At 42.9% G+C, this 24892-nt stretch overlaps 1 protein-coding gene across 1 annotated transcript in view; it reads left to right on the top strand.

The window, feature by feature from the left end:
- Positions 1 to 1255: 1255 nt before the first annotated feature.
- USP39 (ubiquitin specific peptidase 39) overlaps positions 1256 to 24892 on the top strand; it is a 29945-nt gene continuing 6308 nt past the window's right edge. Inside the window, exons 1-10 of the mRNA XM_024129892.3 lie at positions 1256 to 1570; positions 4472 to 4541; positions 5810 to 5904; positions 7121 to 7257; positions 8488 to 8640; positions 13933 to 14158; positions 15882 to 15959; positions 16856 to 16923; positions 17653 to 17841; positions 22767 to 22909. Coding sequence (XP_023985660.1) covers positions 1303 to 1570; positions 4472 to 4541; positions 5810 to 5904; positions 7121 to 7257; positions 8488 to 8640; positions 13933 to 14158; positions 15882 to 15959; positions 16856 to 16923; positions 17653 to 17841; positions 22767 to 22909 — 1427 coding nt within the window. The 5' untranslated portion in view covers positions 1256 to 1302. The remainder of the gene's footprint in view (positions 1571 to 4471; positions 4542 to 5809; positions 5905 to 7120; positions 7258 to 8487; positions 8641 to 13932; positions 14159 to 15881; positions 15960 to 16855; positions 16924 to 17652; positions 17842 to 22766; positions 22910 to 24892) is intronic.

Here is a 24892-nt window from a genome sequence, read left to right on the forward strand (position 1 = left end):
TTACTCATTTGTAAATGGGGGCACCGAGATCACCTGTCTCCCAAGAGATCGTGAGGAGGCGAGTGCCAGGGCAGGGCACACAGCGGCGCCCCGGCCGCCCAGCCCACCCCGCGGCCCGCCCGGGGCTCCGCGCCGCCGCCGGCGGGGACGCTCCTTCCAGCCCGCCCAGCACCAGAGCTCTGCGGACCTTCCCGCCGCCCAGCTCGTCTCGGCGCACACCGGAACGATGTCTTAACTCTCGGCGTGGGAGAACCCAGGGCCTTTCAGGCGTCTGAGCCTGTGCCATTTCTGAATCCTCTTTAAAAAGAGACAAAAGTAGGAATCCGTGATTAGAACAGGGACAGACTGGTACATCCACACAGTGGGATGCCGCTGAGCAATCAAAAGGAACGAGCACTCAACAACTTGGATGAATCTCAAAACAAATACGCCGAGTGAAAGAGGCCGGGGATAAAAAGAGGACTCTCTGGGTGCTTCCATTTATATAAGACTCTAGAAAGTGACACTGATCTCTAGCGACAGAAAGCAGATCAATCAATGGTCGGGGCAGGGGAACACTTTGGATGGATGGTGGTTAGGTTCATTATCTTGATCGTGGTGGTGGTTTCAGAGTGTATACATACCTCCATCAGTATTCAGCAAATTGCACACTTTAAACGTGAATTTTATTGTATGTCAATCACACCTCAGTAGAACTGTACAAAGTATTGAATAGTTCAGGGTTGTGGAAGGGGTCGTGAAGGTCACAGACCCTGAAGCCTGAGCTTTATTAGCGTCACTAGTCTCTTTCTGCTCGTCGTTTCCATTTTTCTGTTGATACCAAGAACAGTCATCTAAATGTGGAATTAGAGCTGTCGGATTGCTCCACGAAGAGGATGACTTGGGGATGTCGCCTAGTTCTGTGCAGGGCCGTCGGTCTCCGAGGCGCGGAGACTGGAGACGACCTGCCAATTCTGGTTTGGGGACACAGCGTATCTTGAAGACACCTGGGGCCCAATAACTTTTTTTATCCAGAATTTCCTCAGCCAGTGAAAGGTTCCTGCCTCTTTAAGCTGGTAATGGTGAGTAAAGTGGCAGTAGGCCCGCCTATCGGTCTCAGTTGCGCGCGCACCCGCAAAGACCTTCCCCCCTCCCCCCAAGAGGGGTATAGTACTTCCCAGAAGTTCTCTGCGGCGTGATTTGTCCCCATCGGCGACTCGTAGAAAACCTTGGGCTTGATAACAGCGCCGCTTCTGATTGGCCGCTTGCCGCGTGCTCTGTCTTCCTTGGAGTCTGCGCCGGGCGACTCGGCCGGTAGTGGCGATGTCCGGCCGGTCCAAGCGGGAGTCCCGTGGTTCCACCCGCGGGAAGCGCGAGTCCGAGTCGCGGAGCAGCTCGGCTCGTGTCAGACGGGAGCGAGATCGGGAGCGGGAGACCGAGGCTCCGAGCTCCCGGGGCAGTCCGGTGCGCGTGAAGCGGGAGGTCGAGCCGGCGAGCGCGCGCGAGGCCCTGGCGCCCGTGGTCCCGGCGGTGCGGGTGAAGCGGGAGCGCGAGGCCGACGAGGACTCGGAGCCTGAGCGGGAGGTGCGAGGTGCGCGGGGCCGGGCGCGGGTTCCATTCTCGCGTTCTTCTTTTTCTTTTTCCAACCTTCTCTCCCCACGGGGAAGTCACACTCCACTCGCGGCCCGACTTCGTTTTAATGAGGATAGTACTAGTCTTTATCAGGATCGTAGCTATAGCATTTCTAACAGTAATAAGAACAGTAGCTTTCCTTTATAGGATGTCTGATGCGGGCCAGGCGCTGTGCTAATTGTTTTACAGGTGTTCCTTCTTTTTAGTTTTTTACAAAATACCTGAGGAGTGAGTCCTGCTGTAATTTCTGAGCGGAGAGCCTGAACGCTGTGCACTTGGACCACACTACCCTGTTATCCAGGGCTCTAGCAGCCAGGAGATATGGATTCTAGTCCTGCCTCTGAGACTGAGTCACGGTGGTTTGGGAAAGTGATTTTCACGTGTCTGTCCCTCTCTAGGTTAACGGAAGGAGTCCTGGAACCCATGACCTTTGAGAGCCCTAATAAGCCAGTGAGTCTGTCAGTTTCCATCCATGACTGTACCCTCTGCCTCTTTCTGCTGGACTCATTCTGCTTTTCTAAGTAATTTCTGGAGACTTCTTGGCCAAGCCATGGTACTGTGTAGTGTGTACACTCTTTTCCAACTTGTTGATATCTTACCAATCATTAAGTAGGTTTCCATCACTTCTGAAGCTTTTCCTGTTTACCTCAATTACATCTTTTCCTTCTCTGAACTTGGAACTTCTGCTTTGAACGTGTTCCTATGTACTTGTTTTCTGGTGAGTTAACAGGTGAACATATCACAAGGCTACATGTTAGGGGCAGTGTTCATTGCGAGGGGTGGTCTTCATTCTCCAGGATTTTATAATTCTGTCTCTGCACCTGGTTATCTATATAAGATTATACTCTTATGTTACCTCTTAAATTTCTAGCTCAGGGTCCTGTGTTTGACATATTTTTATATTACCCTCAGGGTCCGGAATAGCACCTTGCTCATGGAAAGTGCTTGATAAATGTTCTTTGAATAATCTAGTTAATAATTTCAGGGTATTCTTTGATTTCCTGTACTTAAATATTATGTCAGCCTCACGTTTCCCTTTCTTTGGAAGAGAAATTGTTTCTTAGCTATTTTGTTTAGTTATGGTAAGAAGATTGTTTTCTCTGGGACACACTAGGATCCCAGTTGAGGTTACTGCCGTTTTTTTTCCCCTTTTATTTTTTTCATGAAATAGATTATAGGTACTAAGATGAGCTAAATGTCATGCGCATGTGTAGTTTAAAGAAGAGTGTGGCTATATATCCTTAAATCTACCACTTGTCAAGAATTGTGAAGGGTCTGAGATTTTACCCTTTCTGTACGCTACCAAGTTAGCCTGCCGTGGTTTCACAGATGCTGATGGAAGACATGGAGCTATTGGGCTTGAGACAGCTTATTGCAGCAATAACAGTAGCCAGAATATAGCATTGTCACTCCCCTGAGTCAGTTCCCACAGTGCAACACGATGAGAACCCATACACGCAGTGGGTGGCCTCACAGGACAAGAACTCTGAGCTTAGAGAACCCAAATCTTCTGTAATGGGTTGTGAGCTTGCCTCCCCTTTGCTCTGTAGGGACACACTGTCTCCTACTTCCAAAGCTGTAGAAACAAACTACCCTATACAAAAACAACTGTGACAAGATAGTCTGGAGGCAGGCAGTGCCTCTGGTCACAATAGTGCAGAAGTTCGAGAGAGACCCATGGAGAGTTGGCCTCCCGACGCTGTTCAGCCTAAGAAGTGGTACTTAACCAGTACCTTAGAAGCTCCCATAGGCCCCTTCCTAGTTGCATCTGCCTTCCTTGCTTGCTTGGGTAATCACTGAATTTTTTCTAATCATTTCTACTTTTATTATTTTATTATTTACAGTTTTATCTCACATATATGTCCCTAAGTAGAACTGTATTTTATTTTGTATTATAAATGGAATCATACTATATGTTGTCTTCTGTTTTGCCTTTTTTTTTTTTTTTTTTTTTTTTTTGCTAGCCATATTGTTGAGGTTTATCCGGGTAGATGTTCATGGCAGCACAGTGTTCTATTGATGATATACCAAAATATACTCCTCCCATTTTTATATGTTGTAGACATTTGGGTTGTTTCCAGTTTGGTCTCTTTCAAATATTGCTGCTATAAATATTCTTTAGTAAAGCATTCCTGATGGCACATGTGCAAAAGTTCTCTAGGGTATATAAGTAGAAGAGAGATTGCTGGGCCAAAAGGTCTGTGTATTTTCAGCTTTGATCTTGCTGTACTATTTTCTAAGAGGTTGTAACAGTTTATACTCCCACCAGCAGTTACATGAGCATTCTCATTGTTCTTCATATTCGCCAACACTTGGAATTGCCTGATTTTATTTTTTCCTCTCTGGTAGGTGTGAAGTGGTATATCATTGTGCAAGGAAATTTGCATGTTCTTGATTACTGGTGAGGTTGAGCATCTTTTCTTTTCTTTTCTTTTTGGCCATGCTGTGAAGCTTGCAGGATCTTAGTTCCCCAACCAGGGACAAACCCCAGTCCCCTGCAGTGGAAGCACAGAGTCCTAACCATTGGACGGCCGGGGAATTCCCAGCATTTTTTCATAAGTTTGAGGGCCGTCTTCCTCATTTTCTTTTGGGTTGTCTTTTTTTTTTTTTTTTTTTTAATCTCTTCACCAGATTTCTTGATGTAATTGCAAGCAATTCCTTTGTTGGTTATATGTGTTTCAAGTATATTCTCTCAGTTTGTGGCCTGTTCCGTTAAGTGGGCTTTTTTGGTGTGTTGTCAGGCTACCTGTACAGGAGCTCATCCTGATTAGTTTTTCCCATTTCTGTGTTTGTTTGTACTGGTAGTTGACCCTGAGTATGGGTTTCCCATTTTCAGAGCTTCTGATGGTTTTCCTTTCAGCAAAGAATGGCCGCATGGATTCTGAGGATCGGAGGAGCCGCCACTGCCCCTACCTGGATACCATTAACAGGTCGGTAGCACAGGAATGCCTAGGGCAGCAAAAGAACAGTGGAGTCGGTGCAGAAAGTTCTTTGCACTGTACGTTAAAAGTACATTCCAAAACTTTATCTCTTTTAAAGCTTTCTGCCCAGAAAACTGTGCTTCTTGCCTTGTTTTTTAATCTTTGCCCTTCAATTTAAAGTGTCAGAGAGCATGTTGTTTTAGGGTGGGCATATGCAGAAAGAACTTTTAGCTCATTTTGAATTTGTATGAGGAAATAAAGGGATATGTAGTGTCAATGACGCTAGCAAATTTAAATATTATTGAGCACTGACTGTGTGCTAGGTACTACTCTAGGTGCCTGGGATTCAGCAGAGGAAAATCAGACAAAAATATATCCTAAAGCAGAGGTGTTTACCCCATCTTGGTATTCTTTGATCCCAGATGCATTTTAGGATGGTTTTTCATTTATGCCCTAGGGTGGCACTGTCTAATAGACTTTTTTGCAACAATGGAATTGCTCTTTAAGGGCTGTCCATTGTGGTAGGCACAAGCTACTTGTGGAGATTGAGCACTTGAAATGTGGCTTGAGGAACTGAATTTTAAATTTTATTTAATTTTAATTATTTTACTTTTAAACACCAATAGCCGTGTGTGGCTAGTGGCCCCTTTAACTGACAGTGCAGCTTTCCTGGGACCATTACCAATTAATTAGAGTTAATGCTTGAGAATGAATCCCCTTGCCACCTGTGAATTCAGTGGAGGTAAATTTTCTTTTATCACTTAACCAGCCCAGTACTCATATACCATTACTTTGCACTTGAATAGTTAGATCTGTTTGTAGGTATTCCCCTAAAGTTCTTCAGGCTTCTCATTTATTTTTATGGACAAAAATGAAATTTTCTTTTATGAAAGGGTTTATTCACTCTTTTTATGTCCTTCCTTTAATGTCTTTTAATTTGGAATGCTGTTGGGGCCCTGTTACTTTAGTCCTACTTGTGGCTTTTCCTCCAGAGAAAGAATGGAAGATTCTCAACTGGTTGTAAATACTCAAAAGAAAGAGGGTCGTTGGTGGAGATACCTTTGCACTGCTTTGGGGCTTGGTGGGTGGCGGTGCTATATTAAATGCCTAGGTAAGGAAGAGTTAATGTTCCCCACGGTTTGTATGTGATCGTTGAACTGTTCTCTGAAGGCGGCTGTGTGACTGCAGAACAGGGAGCCGGTGACGCTGCTTCGCTCAGGTGCTCACCTAGGCAACCATCCCTATTAATTGTTTCTGTTTTGTTTTGGTTCTCTTAGGAGTGTGCTGGACTTTGACTTTGAGAAACTGTGTTCCATCTCCCTCTCGCATATCAATGCGTATGCCTGTCTGGTGTGTGGCAAGTACTTTCAGGGTAAATAAATGTTTTGCATCACATTTTCAGCACTAGCCACAGTTCTATTCAGGGATTTTTTTTTTTTTTTTAAAGTAAGTAAGCTGCTGTTAGGAGTCATGTCTAATAAGCCCTATCTTTGTTCCCAGGAAGTTGGAATACTCTTAGAAAATCCACCGGAGGTTCTCTGATTGTTCAGAACCTGAATACATGTGAAAGGGAGAAAGAACTAGCCATATGAGAGACTATGTAGGAAGTATCAGAGACTCTGGGTTTTTGAATCTCTGATGTTTTCTATACTTATGTCTTTTTCTGAGAATCCTTTTACTCTAAGGACTTTTTCATTCTGTTTTTTTCTGGAAATTTATGATTTCAGTTCATTCAGAGCAAGCAAATGCTTTGTACACAGTGTAGTGGAGGATTCAAAAGAAATATAAACTACATTCTTTGCTCTAATAAGGATCTTATAAACGGTCAAGGTTAACACGTAAAAAATCAGCAGACTCTCTTAAGACCATAAAGATTACTGCTGGACTGTGTGACGCTGAGTATAAATAAGGATGATAGGAGTTGAAATATGCAAAGATCATTGTTAGCTGGAGTGTTTGTGTAGAGTTCATGGAGGAGGGGGAACTTGTACTGTATGTCCTGCTGTATGCAGGACATAGAGTTTGAATAGGTTAAGGGTGAGATGCTCTAGAAAGGAGTGGCAACGTGAACAAAAGTATGTAGGTACAGGATTGTCGTGAATGTGGACAGTTGAAAACTCGGGACTAAGTGATGATGGACTGTCACTGATACGTACGTGTGTATGTGCAATTCTGTGTATGCATGTACGTGCATGTACTGTATATAATATATACATGGATATTCCTAGTTTCTAATACATGAAGCTAGCTCATATACATAAACGCATGTATACACACACACAAACACTCACACACATATACACACACACGCACAAATACACCTACACGTATTTTCTATGTTCATGTATATGAAATTAGTTCCCTTATGTCTTGTGCCATCTAGGGAATAAAGATAACCTGCTCTTCTTTCTTGCTAATTTTTGTGATGAGAGGAGTTCATGTGGGAGATTCCTTTCGTGGATGGCGTAGTACTTTGCTTTTGCTGATACTAACATGTTCTGGTACAAAATGATGAAAGGAAAATTACCCCTCATCTGTGTGCTTACGGAGTCTGCCCTTCTCTCATAGCCTTTCACTCTCCCCTACAGGCCGGGGTTTGAAGTCTCATGCCTACATTCACAGTGTCCAGTTTAGTCACCATGTCTTCCTCAACCTCCACACCCTCAAGTTTTACTGCCTCCCAGACAACTATGAGATCATCGATTCCTCGCTGGAGGATATCACGGTGCGTGTCCAAGAGGGTTGGTTTGGAACTAGTTATCCTGGGAGCCACCCCAGGGCTCCTGAGGATCTACCCCACCCAAGGTCAGGGAAGAGTCTCAATCGCTTGGGCTTCGAGAGGCTCCTTCGCCTTGGGAGGAACCCGGGAAACAGAGTGAGGAGGTCACAATTCATAATTTTGGCCCGTGGCTTATAGCCTAGCTCTCATTTCTGCTTTTAATGTTGAGGGTTAGGACTGAAGAAATATTGCTACTTTTCAATTAGGGTGAAAGCAGTTTTGTGAAATAAATTATCCTTCCATATTTTGGAGTAGGGATGTGAATTGGGCCTGCTGTAGGACAGTGGATGCCAAGAGGTATACCAGCTTCCGGCTACTTTTGACATGATGCTGCCAGAATGGCCAACATGTCCATCTGTGGGCTCTGGTTTGTGACCTGTATCAAGAGTCGCTGCACTTAAGTGGGGAGTATGGAAAGTCCTCTTGGGCTTCGATTACTGTTGGAAATGTTGATTATTGCTTTCCTTTTCAGCAGTGGCTGCATGTTCAATAGAGTTGAATGCTCTATTTATTAAGGAAAGCTTGGTTTTCAGAGTGTTTGAGACACTACTTACTGCACTTCTGTAAGTTTTATAACAGTCTATTAAAGTTGAAGTTAAAGTGGTTAAGGACAGTATTTATAGATGGAGAAACTGAAAGGAATTCAAGCTTTCAAAGTGAGTTAGTGACAACCTCTGCCCAGTGTGTGACATGATGACCCTCATAGGTCTAGGACAGGGAAGTTTCTGATCCTGCCCCTCCAGCCACAGGGAGTCCTGAGATCTCAGTCCCGCACAAATAGGAGGTGACACTCCTGCTCCTGCACCGGGCCCACGTGCTGGCTCTGTGTGAGGTCCCACCTGGGACTCAGACTCCTGCCTCCTGCAGACTTGAGTGTCCTGCAGCTTCTCCCTGTTGTTTGTCATTGGTTTGGCTGGACCTGCGGTCTGAGGAAAGACCTGGGATTCAGTGACTTTGGGTTAAACACAGAGATCACCTTCTAGATGAGCAACGTGGAGCGGGCCCATTCCATGTTACCTCAGTCCTTAGACCTACTGTTGGGAGCCCTTTGGGTGGGTGGTGAGACGTTCACGACCAAAGTATATTTTCTTTTGGCAGAAATTGCTGTTGCGGATATATCTCGTGAACTCTGTAGACTGCGCCTAAAACAGTCTAGGATTTTCTTTTGCTTTGCAGTATGTGTTGAAGCCCACTTTCACAAAGCAGCAGATCGCTAACTTGGACAAGCAAGCCAAGTTGTCCCGGGCATATGATGGCACCACTTACCTGCCTGGTATCGTGGGCCTGAATAACATAAAGGCCAACGACTATGCCAATGCCGTCCTTCAGGTAGGTTGGAGGTGGGAACCATGAGGGAGGGGGTAACCTGGGAACACTGTGAAGCTTAGCTAAGAAACAGCTGCCTTCTGGTGGAGTGCAGTCAGGTGGTCCTCAGACCCCGAGTCTTGCCAAGGACTGGTCTTGGGTGTTTGTTCTGCACCAAGCAGAACATTCCTGTCTGCTTGAGGGGCTGCCGCCAAATGGTGGGCCTGTGTATGTGTTGAAGCCCACTTTCACAAAGCAGCAGATCGCTAACTTGGACAAGCAAGCCAAGTTGTCCCGGGCATATGATGGCACCACTTACCTGCCTGGTATCGTGGGCCTGAATAACATAAAGGCCAACGACTATGCCAATGCCGTCCTTCAGGTAGGTTGGAGGTGGGAACCATGAGGGAGGGGGTAACCTGGGAACACTGTGAAGCTTAGCTAAGAAACAGCTGCCTTCTGGTGGAGTGCAGTCAGGTGGTCCTCAGACCCCGAGTCTTGCCAAGGACTGGTCTTGGGTGTTTGTTCTGCACCAAGCAGAACATTCCTGTCTGCTTGAGGGGCTGCCGCCAAATGGTGGGCCTGTTCCAGCCTCTGGAGCTTCCAGGGAATGGGGGATGGAGCTGCGCGGGGCCTGCAGTACCAAGTAAGAGACACGTGAGCTAGATGATGCTCTTTCTTTTCATGGTGCAGATGTTCATTGTGTTGGCTCTGTGATGTCTCTGTCCTGCCCCTGTGCTGAAGTCCTGCAATAGGAAAGGCAGAAAGCCAAAGTTGTTCTGTTTGCAATTGTTTTGCTTTTTAAAAAAATGACACAAGTAATATGCGCATATTGTAGAAAAATTAGAAAACATTGGTAAGCATAAGAAAATAAATAATCATCCTACTTCACTCAAAAAAAATTGGTTAAAAAAAACTATAAACAAGCACTTGTGTAGGGGGAAGATATAGAAAGAATAAAACAAAAGCTTCATTCCTTTCTTTCCCTAGTACTCTGTCCTGGGGTAGTTAGCAGTATAGAGACCTCCAGAACTTTATTCTAAACGCATGTACACAAATGCATTATATCCTGTCATGTGGCAATATTATGGTTTGTTTTGTTATTTCCCAATTGATACATAAAATTTCACTTGTCTCACATTTTTATTTCTGTTACCAGTGTTGCAGTGAGTATTCTTCTTTATATATATATATATATATATAGTCTTGCACTTTTTGTGACACTGTTATGTTTTGTTATGTTTCATTTCTAGACTTGAAAAATACTTGTATTTTTTTTCTATAAAGTACTGTAGTATGTATATGTATCTTTGTATGTATTTTAATTTAAAAGCATATTATGAAATCAATAAATATTCTTGTGCAGCATCCTTAATGTTTACATGTCAGTCCATTTTGTTGAATTTAATTTATTTAACCTTCTCTTCTTCTTGTATTAATACACCTTGGGCCTAGATTCTAGGCTGTAGGGGGTTTGTAGCAATTTACAAACCCACCAGCAACACAAAAGGGTGTTTTTCTTTTTTTTTTAATTGAAGTATAGTTGATTTACAGTGTTGCGTTAGTTTCTGGTATACAGCAAAGTGATTCAGTTATGCATACATATATATATATTCTTTTTCATACTCTTTTCCATCATGGTTTATTACAGGATATTGAATATAATTCCCTGTGCTATACAGTAGGACCTTATTTATCTGTTTTATATGTAGTGGTTTGTATCTGCTAATCCCAAAACTCCTAATTTATCCCCTCCCCCACCCTTTTCCCTTTGGTAACCATAAGTTTTCTATGTCAGTGAGTCTGTTTCTGTTTCATGGATAAGTTCATTTGTGTCGTGTTTTTAGATTCCACATGTAAGTGATATCATACGGTATTTGTCTTTCTCTTTCTGGCTTACTTCACTTAGTATGATAATCTTTAGGTCCATCCATGTTTCTGTAAAAGGCATTATTTCATTCTTTTTGTGGCTGAGTAACATTCCAGTGTGTGTGTGTGTGTGTCTGTGTGTGTCTGTGTGTGTCTGTGTGTATGTATCACATCTTCTTTATCCATTCATCTGTTGATGGACATTTAGCTTGTGTGTGTGTGTGTGTGTCTGTGTGTATGTATCACATCTTTATCCATTCATCTGTTGATGGATATTTAGCTTGTTTCCATGTCTTGGCTGTTGTAAATAGTGCTTCTGTGAATATTGGGGTGCATGTGTTTTTTCAAATTATAGTTATCTCCGGATATATGCTTAGGAGTGGGATTGCTGGATCATACAGTAGCTCTATTTTTAGCTTTTTAAGGAACCGCCATACTGTTCTCCATAGGGACTGCACCAGTTTACATTTCTACCAACAGTGTAGGAGGGTTCCCAAAAGGGTGTTCTTCATCTTGCATTGTCACTGTTTCCACTGAAAGAAACATTTTCCATTTTTTAAAAAAAATGTATTTTATTTATTGATTTTTGTCTGCATTGGGTCTTGGTTGCTGTGTGCGGACTTTCTCTAGTTGCGGCGAGTGGGGGCTACTCTTCATTGTGGTGCGTGGGCTTCTCATTGTGGTGGCTTCTCTTGTTGCGGAGCACAGGCTCTAGGCACGCGGGCTTCAGTAGTTGTGGCACGCGGGCTCAGCTGTGGCTCGTGGGCTCTAGAGCGCAGGCTCAGTAGTTGTGGTGCGCGGGCTTAGTTGCTCTGTGGCATGTGGGATCCTCCCGGACCAGGGCTTGAACCTGTCCCCTGCATTGGCAGGCAGATTCTTAACCACTGCGCCACCAGGGAAACCGAACTTTTCCCATTTTGATAGGTGTCTCCATTTTAATTTACTTTTTAAAAATTCACTTCTAAAGTTGATTCTTATATTTTTTCATGAGTTGTTGGGCCTTATGTGCTCATTTTTCTATTAGTAGTCCATTTTATTGAGGATTAAAAGTATGCTGGAGAGGGTGTGGAGCAAAGGGAACACTCTTGCACTGTTGGTGGGAATGTAAATTGATAACAGCCACTATGGAGAACAGTTTGGAGGTTCCTTAAAAAACTAAAAATAGAACTACCATACGACCCCGCAATCCCACTACTGGGCATACACCCTGAGAAAACCATAATTCAAAAAGAGTAGTGAGGTGGTTGGACCTAGAGTCTGTCATACAGAGTGAAGTAAGTCAGAAAGAGAAAAACAAACACCGTATGCTAACACATATGTATGGAACCTAAGGGAAAAAAAAAAGGTCATGAAGAACCTAGGGGTAAGACGGGAACAAAGACACAGACCTACTAGAGGATAGACTTGAGGATATGGGGAGGGGAAGGGTAAGCTGGGACAAAGTGAGAGAGTGGCATGGACATATATATGCTACCAAACGTAAAATAGATAGCTAGTGGGGAGCAGCCACATGGCACAGGGATACCAGCTTGGTGCTTTGTGACCACCTAGAGGGGTGGGATAGGGAGAGTGGGAGGGAGGGAGACGCAAGAGGGAAGAGATATGGGAACATATGTATGTGTATAACTGATTCACTTTGTTATAAAGCAGAAACTAACACACCATTGTAAAACAATTATACTCCAATAAAGATGTTAAAAAAAATCATGTTCAAATTTGAAAAAAAAAATATACATATATATTGGCCTCTTTTTTGCATATGTTGCACATATTTCGTTCTAGTTCTTTTTTGGCCTTTAAACTTTGTGGTATTTTTGCATGAAGAATTTGGTAAAAAATTGTAAAAGTATATCTGTGAATTTTGGTGTCTGCCATTGGTGTCATGCCTGATCCCTGGAGAGGTCAAATTCTTAGGTGGAGAGAGACTTTGCGGACTGTTCCTCTTACAGCCTCTCCTGGCTTTGTGAAGACTGTTACAGGATGGACAGATAGGATTTGAATATGGGCAGGGCAGTTAGTTTTGGCTTTGTGATGGGTTTCAGTCCCCATAGGAAGTTCTCTTTATTTATACAAATAAGTAGATCACCTGGCTCTGTAGCGGCAGTGAATAGTGCATTGGACTTCTATTTCTACAAACAAGGAGATGAACAAATCCTTTGTGATGTTTCCACTAAAATGGGATTGAATGGACCAAGTACTCCGTCTGGAGGCTGAATAATTTCTCTCTGAGGACACCTACTGCTTGTATTGTTGCTGAAACCAGAGAGCAACCTCTCTCCACAGCATGGATAACCAAGAATTAGTATAAACTATCCATATGCTTCTCCTTTTTTCAGAGTAACTCTAAGCAGGAAATCCTTGTTTCTTCAGCTGAGCTAAGCTTGTAGGGGCTTTCCTGATCACCTGTATCGTTATCCTGAGTTGCATCCTGAGTTGTCTTCCCCAGAGACACCGGGGTTTATTGTGTTTAACAGCATCCTTCTACCCTTCCTAAAGGAATTACCTTGTCAGAGAAAGTTGTGCTCCTGGTAAGCATAGCACTGACGAGGATTTATGAACCCATCAGGAGGGACCTGTGGGGAGACTACGCATTTATTTAGGGTCTGTTCCGTGGTCTCCTTCGCAGTTTCATAACTCACACTAACAAGCATGTGTTTCTTCTTGAACTAACATGGCTGGTCTTTATCTTTTTGCTTAATGAGATAAAATTTTTGTTCTCTTAAACCTTTTGACTATTTTCCATCATAGCAGAGTACATTCATTTTTATATACAGTTGTATCGTTTTGTTTTGTTTTCTTTTTTTTTTTTTTGGCCGTGCCACACAACGTGCGGGATCTTAAGTTTCCCAACCAGGAATCAAACCCGTGCCCGCTACAGTGGAAGTGCAGAGTCTTAACCACTGGACCACCAGGGAAGTCCCTGTGTCATTTTATTACCACCCTCTCAGTACCACATTTGGGCAAGACACCAGGTTTTACTAAGGTGTTTTTCATATTGTTTTAATATACAGTTGAGAGATGGGGAACTGTGGTCTCCAGATAGTTCTCTCTGCCCCAGCCAAATACATGGTGAAGAAAGAGTATTTGGGTTTCTAGCCTTCAGTTCCTGTGAATCCAAACATAGTCACAGGTCTAATTAGAGTAAACAAAGGAAATTTTTAATTAAGTTCGTCAGCAGATAGGGATTTGAACACCTTTATTTTAAAACTCCTTTGTTATACCCACGTTAGCAGAGTGTCTGCGGAACTGAACTTTCTATGAAACTCAATATAAAGGATGTTTCTCTGATGTGAACTCTGGGGGGATTCTCTGGGAGTGCATTTGCTTCTGATTCTTTAAGGCATCACAGGCACAGTTCTATTAGAAGAACTTGAGGTGGACAAGCTTGGCTCCCAGGGGCACTGAAGAAAGGCTGTGGATTAATTGGAGTGTTTGTTTGATTTCCAGGCTCTGTCTAACGTTCCTCCTCTCCGAAACTACTTTCTGGAAGAAGACAATTATAAGAACATCAAGCGTCCTCCCGGGGATATCATGTTCTTGTTGGTCCAGCGTTTTGGAGAGCTGATGAGAAAGCTCTGGAACCCTCGAAATTTCAAGGCACATGTCTCTCCCCATGAGATGCTTCAAGCTGTTGTCCTTTGCAGCAAGAAGACTTTTCAGATCACCAAGCAAGGTAACGAAGGAGTAATTCATGTTTTCTGACTTTAGGGCAACACAACTAGTTTGATGAGCACATTTACTTCCACTTTGCTGTGAACCTTCCAGTAGCCGGAGCGAGTGTCCAGTGCATAGTGTGGTTAGGTTCTTCACTCTTCCTTCCTCAGCCTGCCCTGCCTAGAGTCCCAAGCGATTTCAGCTGGACAGAAAGTCTGTCTGCTTTGGTGAACTAAACTCTACGACTCAGGAAAACCAGGAAGCTGGGAAAGGCACCAACCCTTATTAAGCGCCTGCCACTTTTGGTTCTCATTTTGCCATGTTGCAGACTAGAATATTTTATTTTGACTTTTTTTTTTTTTTTTTTTTTTTTCGGTACGCGGGCCTCTCACCGTTGTGGCCTCTCCCGTTGCGGAGCACAGGCTCCAGATGCGCAGGCTCAGCGGCCATGGCTCACGGGCCCAGCCGCTCCGCGGCATGTGGGATCTTCCCGGACTGGGGCACGAACCTGTGTCCCCTGCATCGGCAGGCGGACTCTCAACCACTGCGCCACCAGGGAAGCCCTATTTTGACTATTTTTACCGCTCCAAACTCAATTAGTTATTGCCACATGAGTGGCTCTTAGTACCTGTATCTGATATGATATTCTCTAGCATCCAGGTCAGTTGATCCACCATTCACTCATGGTGCTAGTAGGTTTTAACGCTACCAGGATAAGAAACACAGTTTTTTCTTCCAGGAGCTCCTATTCTAGTGGGGAAGATAGTTATGTAGAAAGATGATTACAGGGTGTTAAGTGCTGTGATAGAGGAAGCACAACATGCTATGGGAGGGAGCACAGAGTAAGGATGCCTGTCGAGCACATGGGAGGTGGGCTGGGGGTCAGAGTGAAGGAAGAGACGCCTAAGTTTTAGGTAGCGGGGAGACAGGGTGGGGTTGGGCATTCCAGGTAGAGAGGACACCGGACAGGAGCATGGAGGTGCCTGGTGCAGAGAGAAGACTGCATGTGGCTGGACCCTTGGATCCAATGATGAGAGCCGAGGTGGACCAGGTGTTGGGTTTATATGCCACTATAAGGAGACTGGATTACATCCTGATAACAGTGGGGAGTCAGTGAACGCTTTTAAGTAAAGATATGCCTTCACATTTCTGTTTTGAAAACATCTGGCTGAAGAGTGACTTAGAAGGGGGAAGTTCAGTAATGGCTTTTAAAATTTTTTTTTTAATTTAATTTTTTTTTTTTTTTTAACATTTGGCCATGCCGCATGGCTTGCGGGATCTCAGTTACCCGACCAGGGATTGAACCTGGGCCACAGCAGTGAAAGCATCAAGTCCTAACCACTAGACCAGCAGTCCCCACCGCGCACCTCCTGCAGTGCGGCCCGGTTCCTAACAGCGGTCCTCGGCCCGGGGGTTGGGGACCCCTGCACTAGACTACCGGGGAACTCCCAGTAATGGCTCCTGATGGGTGATGAGACTCAGGTTTGGAATAGAAGTGATAATCGAAGATTTTGGTTGAACCAGAGAGCCAAGGGGGAGAGTAAAGATCAGAAGACTGAGAGTTTGTCCTTCAGGAGTGCCAGCGTGTAGTGGCCAGGGAGGGGAGGATGCCCGGGGGACGGGATGGCGTGGCCGGAGAGGAAGGAGAAACGCTGAGAATGCCGAGTCATGCCAACCCGCATGTGGTTTGGACGATCGTACTGTCTCCCAGCTTTGACATACCATCTTTCTTTCTTTTCCAGGGGATGGAGTCGACTTTCTCTCCTGGTTTTTGAATGCTCTACACTCAGCTCTGGGGGGCACAAAGAAGAAAAAAAAGAGTAAGTCATGTTATTTTGTGAAAGGGAGCACTTTTTTGTTTTGTTGCTTCTTTTAAAAAACGCTTTGCAGCTTCCCATCCTTTTCTTCTTACCTGTTTATCTTTTTGTGTTAGGGTAGTGTCTCTGTATATATGGGCTAAATCTTGTTCCTGAATGGTTTCCTCTCCATTTTTCTTTATTAGAATATGGTTATATCTAATGGCATTTTAAATAAGTGGAAATGGGTATATAATTGTGCTCCAGAAGTCCTGACCCACTTTCAAGCTGGGGGGCTGGGCAGCATGCTGTAGACATGCTAGTGGTGCCAGAGTGAGGGCTTGGTGGGCTGATTGCCTGGCTTGTAATTTGGTGGAACAAACTAAAAGCTCATGCCTCGCCCTGAGCATGTACTTGGGGAGATGAGGCTGGCCGCTCTGTTCATTCTCAGACCTGGAGTCCCTGTGTTTCTTAGCATCCAGGTTGGCTTAGCAGTAGCTAGACATTTTTCATGAATGCCAAAAATAACTCTCAGCTTAGAGACCGCTGAACCAGGTGAATAATTTCAGAGACCTAATGCAGTTTTCTTCTTTCTGTGTTCTGATGGTGTTGGTTTCTTTATGTGGGATTGTGGCCTCATTCTTTTTCTGTCACATAGCCCTGCCACCTCTTCAGGTATCTTCAGCCTGTGCGCCCCATCTCTCTTGGGAAGAAGATAGACATGAAATAATTATTTACACAAATACTTATAAAGGTATAATTTAGTGGTATATGTTACAAAGGTTCTTCTGTGCTTAGTGAGAGCTTTGGGTCGTATGCTGGAAGGTGCTGGTTTATTTCAGAAATTTAGGAGTTAGAACGGTATTTTGGAAACGCTTTCCAAACTGACAGAATTTGCATTTTGATTTCTGTTTGTACAGCTATTGTGACTGATGTTTTCCAGGGGTCCATGAGGATCTTCACCAAAAAGCTTCCTCATCCTGATTTGGTGAGTGGCTTGAACCGAGTTTTGGACCGATTTATATCGCCTGAGGGGATTTAGGGTTGACAGAGAGATGCTTAGATAACTGGTACAGCCTTTTGCTCCAGGAAGAGGTTCTACAGTACACCTGCCAAGTGGCACTTGCCCTAGGTTCCTGTTGCACCAGTGTGCTTAAGTTTGGGAGGTAGTGGTTGGATATAACGGTTGACCTTTGAACAACACAGGTTTGAACTGCACTGGTTCACTTATACGTGGATTTTTTTTAATACATAAAACTACTACGTTTACGTTTAGCAGTTGGTTGAATCCGAAGATGCGGAATCTGTGGATATGGAGGGCCGACTATAGGACTTGAGCATCCGTGGATTTTGGTATCCAAGGCAGCTCCTGGAACCAACCATAGATACCGAGGGATGACTGATTTCAGTGTTCTGGCCACTGGGTGGTGCTGGCGTGTTTTTTCCAGAAAGCTCAGATAAGCTTTCTAGATCATCTAAAAACTTTTAAAACAGTCTGGTATTTAAATAAAATCTCTCTGAAGTTGGAAGCCCGGTTTTTGCATTAATCTAAACAGGTACAGCTGCACGTGAAACCGCCCAGTCTCTTGGGCACCCCTCTTGGTTCACTTCAATATTAAATGAAGTAAATGTAGCAGAAACATCGTTTCTTTCCGTCTGTGGTGTTCTCCACTCTGCTCACACTCCTCCCCTCCTTTTGCTTCTCCCTCATTGCTAGCCGGCGGAAGAAAAAGAGCAGCTGCTCCATAACGATGAGTACCAAGAGACGATGGTGGAGTCCACGTTTATGTACCTGACGCTGGACCTTCCTACTGCCCCCCTCTACAAGGACGAAAAGGAGCAGCTCATTATCCCCCAGGTGCCGCTGTTCAACATCTTGGCCAAGTTCAACGGCATCACTGAGAAGGTAGCCCGTTAGCACACCTGCCCTGCTGATGCCCCTTCTCTCTCTTGACATTTTTCTTTTTATACTTGGAAATTGCCACATGTATGTAATGCGTTTATTTTAAAGTATATTGTGTTTATTGAGCCTCCCAGACTTCCTGATGTTTCACCCCCAACTCTTAACCTGAGTTACAGTGCCTCTGGGTAGTATGGAGAAAGGAAGGGGGTATTCAGGATAGTAGGAACTCACAAAAGTACGAAAAACGCCTGTCTTTTAAAAAACATGACATCAGTATTAAAGTGGAAAAAAAAACAACTAAAATACAAATACAATGAAAAAATTTATTCTCGTTCTACCATTGCGCTGCATCAAGTTAAAGGTTTCTTTTTATCTACTGAGTTAACCGTGTCTTGGTTTAATTCCCTTCTTCATCTTAGACAAAATTAATCCTTTTTGATTCTTTTAAACTTTTTAACTTTGGTTCTTTTTTTTTTTTTTTTAACTTGATGCCTCATTCCGAACCCTTTCTGCTCTCTTTTTTAGCTAAGGTTCATTGGTTTTCAGATAGTAAATGCCCATTTCTCCCCCCCACCCCCATCCCCTTCTCTCGCTCTCTCACACACGCACACGCACACGCATAGAGATAGGTAACCTAAAATATCTAGCCTGTTTCTTAGGCTCATTTCATTTTGGGGAGGCAAAAGACCTTCGGGCTCATCTAGTTCAGTTTATTTTATTTGGTTTTAGTTTATATTGGTTTTAAATGACAGAGCTGGGGATTTTTTCATCTGACTTTTTCAGCTATGCCACGTGGTCCCTATTATTACTGTTTGTTCAAATTTAAGTAATATTAAGGTTCCCGTGGACCCTCAGTATTGATTTAAATTTATTGTTATTATAATATTCCTTAAATTAGTATAAACATCAATGTTGGTATAAGCTTTTTATACCTACAGCTTTTAAGCACGTATTAAATTATAACAAACTTTTATACAAACAAAACTTTGAAACCAATAAAATTGGTTAATAGTGCTCTTGTAATGTGAGTTTAGCTAAAACCTTGCTGTGTGAATGTGGTACTGATGTCCAGGGTGAAATCCTTCCCCCCAGTATTTTCTCATAAATTCCAGAGGAACCTTTTCAGGTTAGGCTATGACATCATTTAGGTGTTAAATCTGTCTATCCTTCACTACTCTGAGATAATTAAAAATAGTGCTTCTTGATGTCAACTTGTTCATAGACACAGATGTGGGCAGTGAAATCTCTTGGCATTTACTTGATTAAAAATTTTTCTTTGCTTTTAGCACAGTATTTTATTTCAGTCACGCAGAGATGAGTTACTTCATATCACCAAAAAGACATTTTTCCAATAGTGCTTATACCCTTAGATGATCAGAAATTTACTTAAAAGAAGGTGTGGCTGTGGTATGTGCGCTAGAGCTGGAAAGTTTTTATTTCTCCAGCGCTGTCAGGTTACTCATCATGTGGCAAGGGAACTTAGTACATTCACACATCTTTGCGACCACCACCAGAGTCGTCTTTAGAACACTTTCATCATCGGTGTTTTTTATCGCCCTTTAGTTATCACTCCAACCCTCTTGTCTCCCCCAGCCCTAGACAACTACTAATCTACTTTCTGCCTCTGTAGATTTGCCTCTTCTGGACATGTCATATAATATGTGGTCTTTTGTGATTTGCTTCTTTCACTTAGTATATAGCATTTTCAGGGTTCATTCATGTTGTAGCATCTATCAGTACTTCATTCCTTTTTGCAGCCAAATAATATCCCATTTGGTGTATGAATACACCACATTTTGTTTATTCATTCATCAGCTGATGGACATTTGGAGTTGTTTTCACCTTTCTGCTCTTACGAATAATGCTACTATAAATACCAGTCTACAAGTTTTTGTGTGGACATGTTTTCATTCCTCTTGGGTGGGTATTGGGGAGTGGAATTGCTGAGTCATATGGTAACTCTTATGGTTAGCCATTTGAAGAACTGCCAGACTGTCTTCCAAAGTGGCTGCACTATGTTATATTCCTACCACCAGTGTATGAGTGTTCCAGTTTCTCTACATCTTCACCAATGTTTGTTATTGTTCATTTTCTAGATTATAGGCATCCTAGTAGGTGTGAAGTGGTATCTCATTATGGTTTTGATTTGTACTTCCCTGATGACTAATGATGTTAACCATTTTTTCATGTGCTCGTTGGACATTTGCATATCATCTTTGGAGAAATGTTTATTTAGATCCTTTGTGCATTTTTAAAATTAGGTTATTTATCTATTTATTATTATTGAGTTGTAAGAATTCTGTATATAATCTAGATACCAGTCCCTTATCAGATGTATGATTTGCAAATATTTTCTCCCATTCTGTGGCTTGCATTTTCACCCTCTTGATAGTATCATTTGAGGCATAAAAGTTTTAATTTTGTTGAAATACTGTCCAGTTTTTCTTTTATAGTGTGTGCTTTTGTTGTCATATGTAAGAATCCATTGTTAAATCCCAGGTCATGAAAATTTACTCTTGTGTTTTCATCTAAGACTTTTGTAGTTTTAGCTCTTACGTTTCAGGCCTTTAATTCATTTTAAGTAAATTTTAGTATATGATATAAAGTACAAGGTCCAACTTTATTCTTTTGCATATGACTGACTGTCTAGTTGTCCTAGTACTGTTTGTTGAAAAGACTATTCTTTTCGCATTGAATGGTCTTGGCACCCTTGTTGAAAAACATTTGACCATAGACACATGGGTTTGTTTCCGGATTCTCAATTTTATTCCGTTGACGTATATATCAAGACCACAGTCTTGGTTATTACTGCTTTGTAGTTAGTTTTGAAATCAGAAACTGTGAATCCTCCGACTTTGTTCTTTTTCAAGATAGTTCTGGCTATTTTGGGTTCCTTGCAATTCCTTGCACATTCAAATTTGAGGATCAGCTTGTGGATTTCTACAAAGAAGCTAGCTGGTATTCTGACAGGGATTGTGTTGAATCTGTAGATTAGTTTGGCAATTATTGCCATCTTAATAATAGAAGTCTTCTGATTCATAAACATGGGATGTTTTTCTATTTATTTATCTTCTTTAATTTCTTTCAACAATGTTTTATAGTTTTCAGAGTATGTTTTGAACTTCTTTTAAGTTTATTCCTAAATATTTTATTCTTTTTGATACCATTATAAATGGAGTTGTTTTCTTAAGTTTAGTTTTGGATTGTTAATTGCATGTGTGTAGAAATACAGTTGATTTTTGTATATTGATTTTGTAGCCTGCAACCTTGCCAGACTTTTAAAGTGGATTTCTTAGGATTTTCCACATACAAGATCATGTCATCTGCAAACAGAGATAGTTTTATTTCTTCCTTTCCAATCTGGATGCTTATTTACTTATTTACGTTTTATTGCCTAATTGCTCTGGCTGGAACCTCTAGTACAGTGTTGAATAGAAGTGGTAAATGCACACATCCTTATGTCATCCCTGATCTTAAGGGAGCGCATCCAGGCTTTCACCAGTAAGTATGACGTTAGCTGTGGATTTTTCATAGGTACGCTTTATCAAGTTGAGGAAGTTCTTTCTATCTGTAGTTTATTGAGTGTTTTTCTCATGATAAGGTGTTGGATTTTGTCAAATGCTTTTTTGTGTCTAATGAGATGATTGTATGGTTTTCGGTTATTCCTATTTATTGCCTTATTATTTTATTAATATGAAATGGTACATTACATTAATTAATTTTTGGATGTTAAGCTACCTTTGTATTCCTGGATAAATCATACTTGGTCATGTATAATGGGTGTATAATTCTTCGTTGCTGTTTATGTTGGAATGGGTTTGCTAGTATTTTGTTGAGGATTTTGGCGTCCATATTCATAGAAATACTGATCTGTAGTTGTCTTTTCTTGTGATGTGACGCTCTAGAGAGTGATGGTCTCATTGGTATTCCCTCTCTGATTATGATTAGTCTTTTATTCCTATCTCTTTGTTTGTTTGTTTTTTTTAATTTATTTATTTTATTTTTGGCTGCATTGGGTCTTCGTTGCTGTGCGTGGGCTTTCCCTAGTTGCGGAGAGCAGGGGCCACTCTTCGTTGCGTTGCGCGGGCTTCTCATTGCGGTGGCTTCTCTTATTGCTGAGCATGGGCTTTAGAGCATAGACTCAGTAGTTGTGGTGCACGGGCCTAGTCGCTCCGCGGCATGTGGGATCTTCCCGGACCAGGGCTCGAACCCGTGTTCCCTGCATTGGCAGGCGGACTCTCAACCACTGCGCCACCAGGGAAGCCCCTATCTCTTAGTTTTTACTGTACTACATTGTGTTTGTGTTAAGGGAAAGTAAATATATGTTCACTAGCTTTTAAGCCTCTTGGGCTGAGGAGAATGTCCTGGGCCCCCACCACTCCATCCCCTCAGACGTGCTGAGTGAGGCCTCAGTAAGTGTTGCCCAACAGATTGAACTTGACCCACCAGTCTCGGGGCCTTTGAGGAGGAAGGAATGTGGGATATCAGTTGACAGCTCTGCTGGAAAACCCTCAGTGATGAGGGGCTCCTCGCTGCCTCATAAGTGCCTGTTCCACAGTGCATGCGTCTAATGGTCAGGAAGCTCTTCTTTATTTTGAATTAAGTGAGACTCTCACGGTTTTAAAATTCTGAGCTTTTAACAAATCCTCTTTTTCACTTGACATTTTTGTTTTCCTTATAGAAAGGAATATCCATGTTACTGTGGTTGGAGTTCAACAGTATGATTGTGTGCTGGCTGAAATGCAGCCCACAGTTGAGGTATTTTAGCCGTAGCTAAACAGCTATTCCTCAGCCTTGTAGGTGGTTTCTGGGATCAGGTGTCTTCTGAATTCTACATGTAAGGCAAAATTATATTAAAAAACCCAAAACAGGCCAAAACAAAACTCATGTCCCTGCTCTAATTTGATAATTTTCTTTTCTCTCTCTAGGAATATAAGACTTACAAGGAGAACTTTCTGAAGCGCTTCCAGCTCACCAAGCTGCCTCCATATTTAATCTTTTGTATTAAGAGATTCACTAAGAACAATTTCTTTGTGGAGAAGAATCCGACTATTGTCAACTTCCCTATTACGTGAGTGTTCCCCTCCTTCACTTCCTCTTAGGGGGCATGAGCTTGAATTTCTTTTTAAATCTTTGTGCCACTCTTAGTTTTGGACTGTCTTAGTTGGAGATTGCAAGGCAGCTACCTACACTACATAAGTTAAGGGTTTTTATTGGAAGGATAGAGATATTTTAGGGGCCTCAAAGATGGATGTTTCCCTGCAGGCAGTTCCTCTTTTATCTTCTCTCCTGTTGCTTGCTGGGAATTGTAGTCTTTCGGTAAAGGGCAAAACAGTTGGTAAAAGTAGGGTAGGACAGGTAGGAGTCTCTTGGCTTTGAAGATAATCCTGAGCAGTTAGTCTGTCCATCTGTTTTCTGGTCATTGCATCTTGTATGCTGTAGTTAAGGATGGACAGTGGGGATGACTCTAGATTTGCCTTGCTTTCTTGGGGCCCTGCTACCTTATTTCTTCCCTAGAGGATAAAGTCTGAAATGTGTTCAGTTTCTCCCTATTGATGAGGAAGTTATACATTTTGATGTATAGTCTTATTTTTAATTGACCATGCAGTTGTCTTTTTGCAAACATTCATGAGTGTCCTAATGGGAAATTTGGAGGAGTCACAGAAAGCTCCTGCAAGACCCTTTTGGAGGTAGACAGTTGGTTTCCAGTTCTCAAGGGACAGGGTTTTTCACACTCTGAAGATGATCTCTCTGAGAACACGGAGAAGCCTGGTGGCAGGGCTGGCAGGAAGAAATGTGGGTCTGTGTGTGGGCGTTTAGATAAGGTAAGAGCGGAGCCCTAAGGTGGTTCCTTACTGAGAACGATTTGGATGGATGGACGATAGGATTACCATGCTGTAATAGCTCAGGAGTGTGGTGTTTTTAAACCTTAGAAAGTCGTTGGGAGCTATAAGGGGCAGATGTTCATCTTCTTCTCTTGTCTTTCTACCTCCATCGCCTCCATTTTCCAGATGCCCAGACTGCTCCAGGACTGCCAGTGTTCTCCTTTGAAAATAGTACCGGTTATTTATTTTTTTAAATAAATTTATTTATTTTACTTATTTATTTTTGGCTGCGTTGGGTCTTTGTTGCTGTGCGCAGGCTTTCTCCAGTTGCAGCGAGCGGGGGCTACTCTTTTTTGCAGTCATGGGCTTCCCATTGCGGTGGCTTCTCTTGTGGCTCACGGGCTCTAGAGCGCAGGCTTCAGTAGTTGTGGCGCTTGGGCTTAGTTGCTCCGCGGCATGTGGGATCTTCCCGGACCAGGGCTCGAACCCGTGTGTCCTGCATCGGCAGGCGGATTCTTAACCATTGCTCCACCAGCGAAGTCCCAGTACTGGTTCTTAATTCTGTGTAGAGTTTTAAGAGGGTAGCAACTAAAATTTAAAGAAGCCTGAGTTCTGTGCGGTCCTAGCCATGTGGCCTTGGGCAGGTCATTTACATATTCTCTCCTGGATTAAATGAGGAGCTTGGACTAGATGAGCCCTAGGGGTCCTTCCAGGTGTAATATTTTATTGTTTCTGGTTCCATCATCACGAGGACTCTGAGAACAGTGGGGGTTGAGGAGAGAAAACCTTTGTAGTTAGGATTACAGGAGAACTTCTTTTTCTCTTTTCACACACTTCTCATCCTTTTCTTCTCTAGTATCGTATTTGTGTGACAAGTAGAATGAAATCGGGGGACAAGAAGGCTAGCTCTCTGCCAACTTGCATAGGACCACAGGGGCTTTCCTTGAAAGTCTGTGTATCAGGGTTTTAGTTCAGAACTGGCCTTTTGTGAATTGCCACAGTCACCAGTTTGCTCCTGGAAGGAAGGAGCGCCCTCGACTCCAGGGCAGCTCCAGAGGAAGGGCTATGTGTTGGTGGTAGTTCCTGCTCAGTCGCCACAGAAATTTCCTTACTCCGGCAGTTTCTTTTATATTGGACCTGTAGTATGTTTATTTTGCCACCAGTTGCATTTGGATTTTTGGTAACTGTGACTTCAGTAGTTTGTCTTTCAGAAGGCTTTGGAGAAGTTG

The sequence above is a fragment of the Physeter macrocephalus genome, chromosome 12 (assembly GCF_002837175.3).
Source record: "Physeter macrocephalus isolate SW-GA chromosome 12, ASM283717v5, whole genome shotgun sequence".
Lineage (NCBI taxonomy): Eukaryota > Metazoa > Chordata > Mammalia > Artiodactyla > Physeteridae > Physeter > Physeter macrocephalus.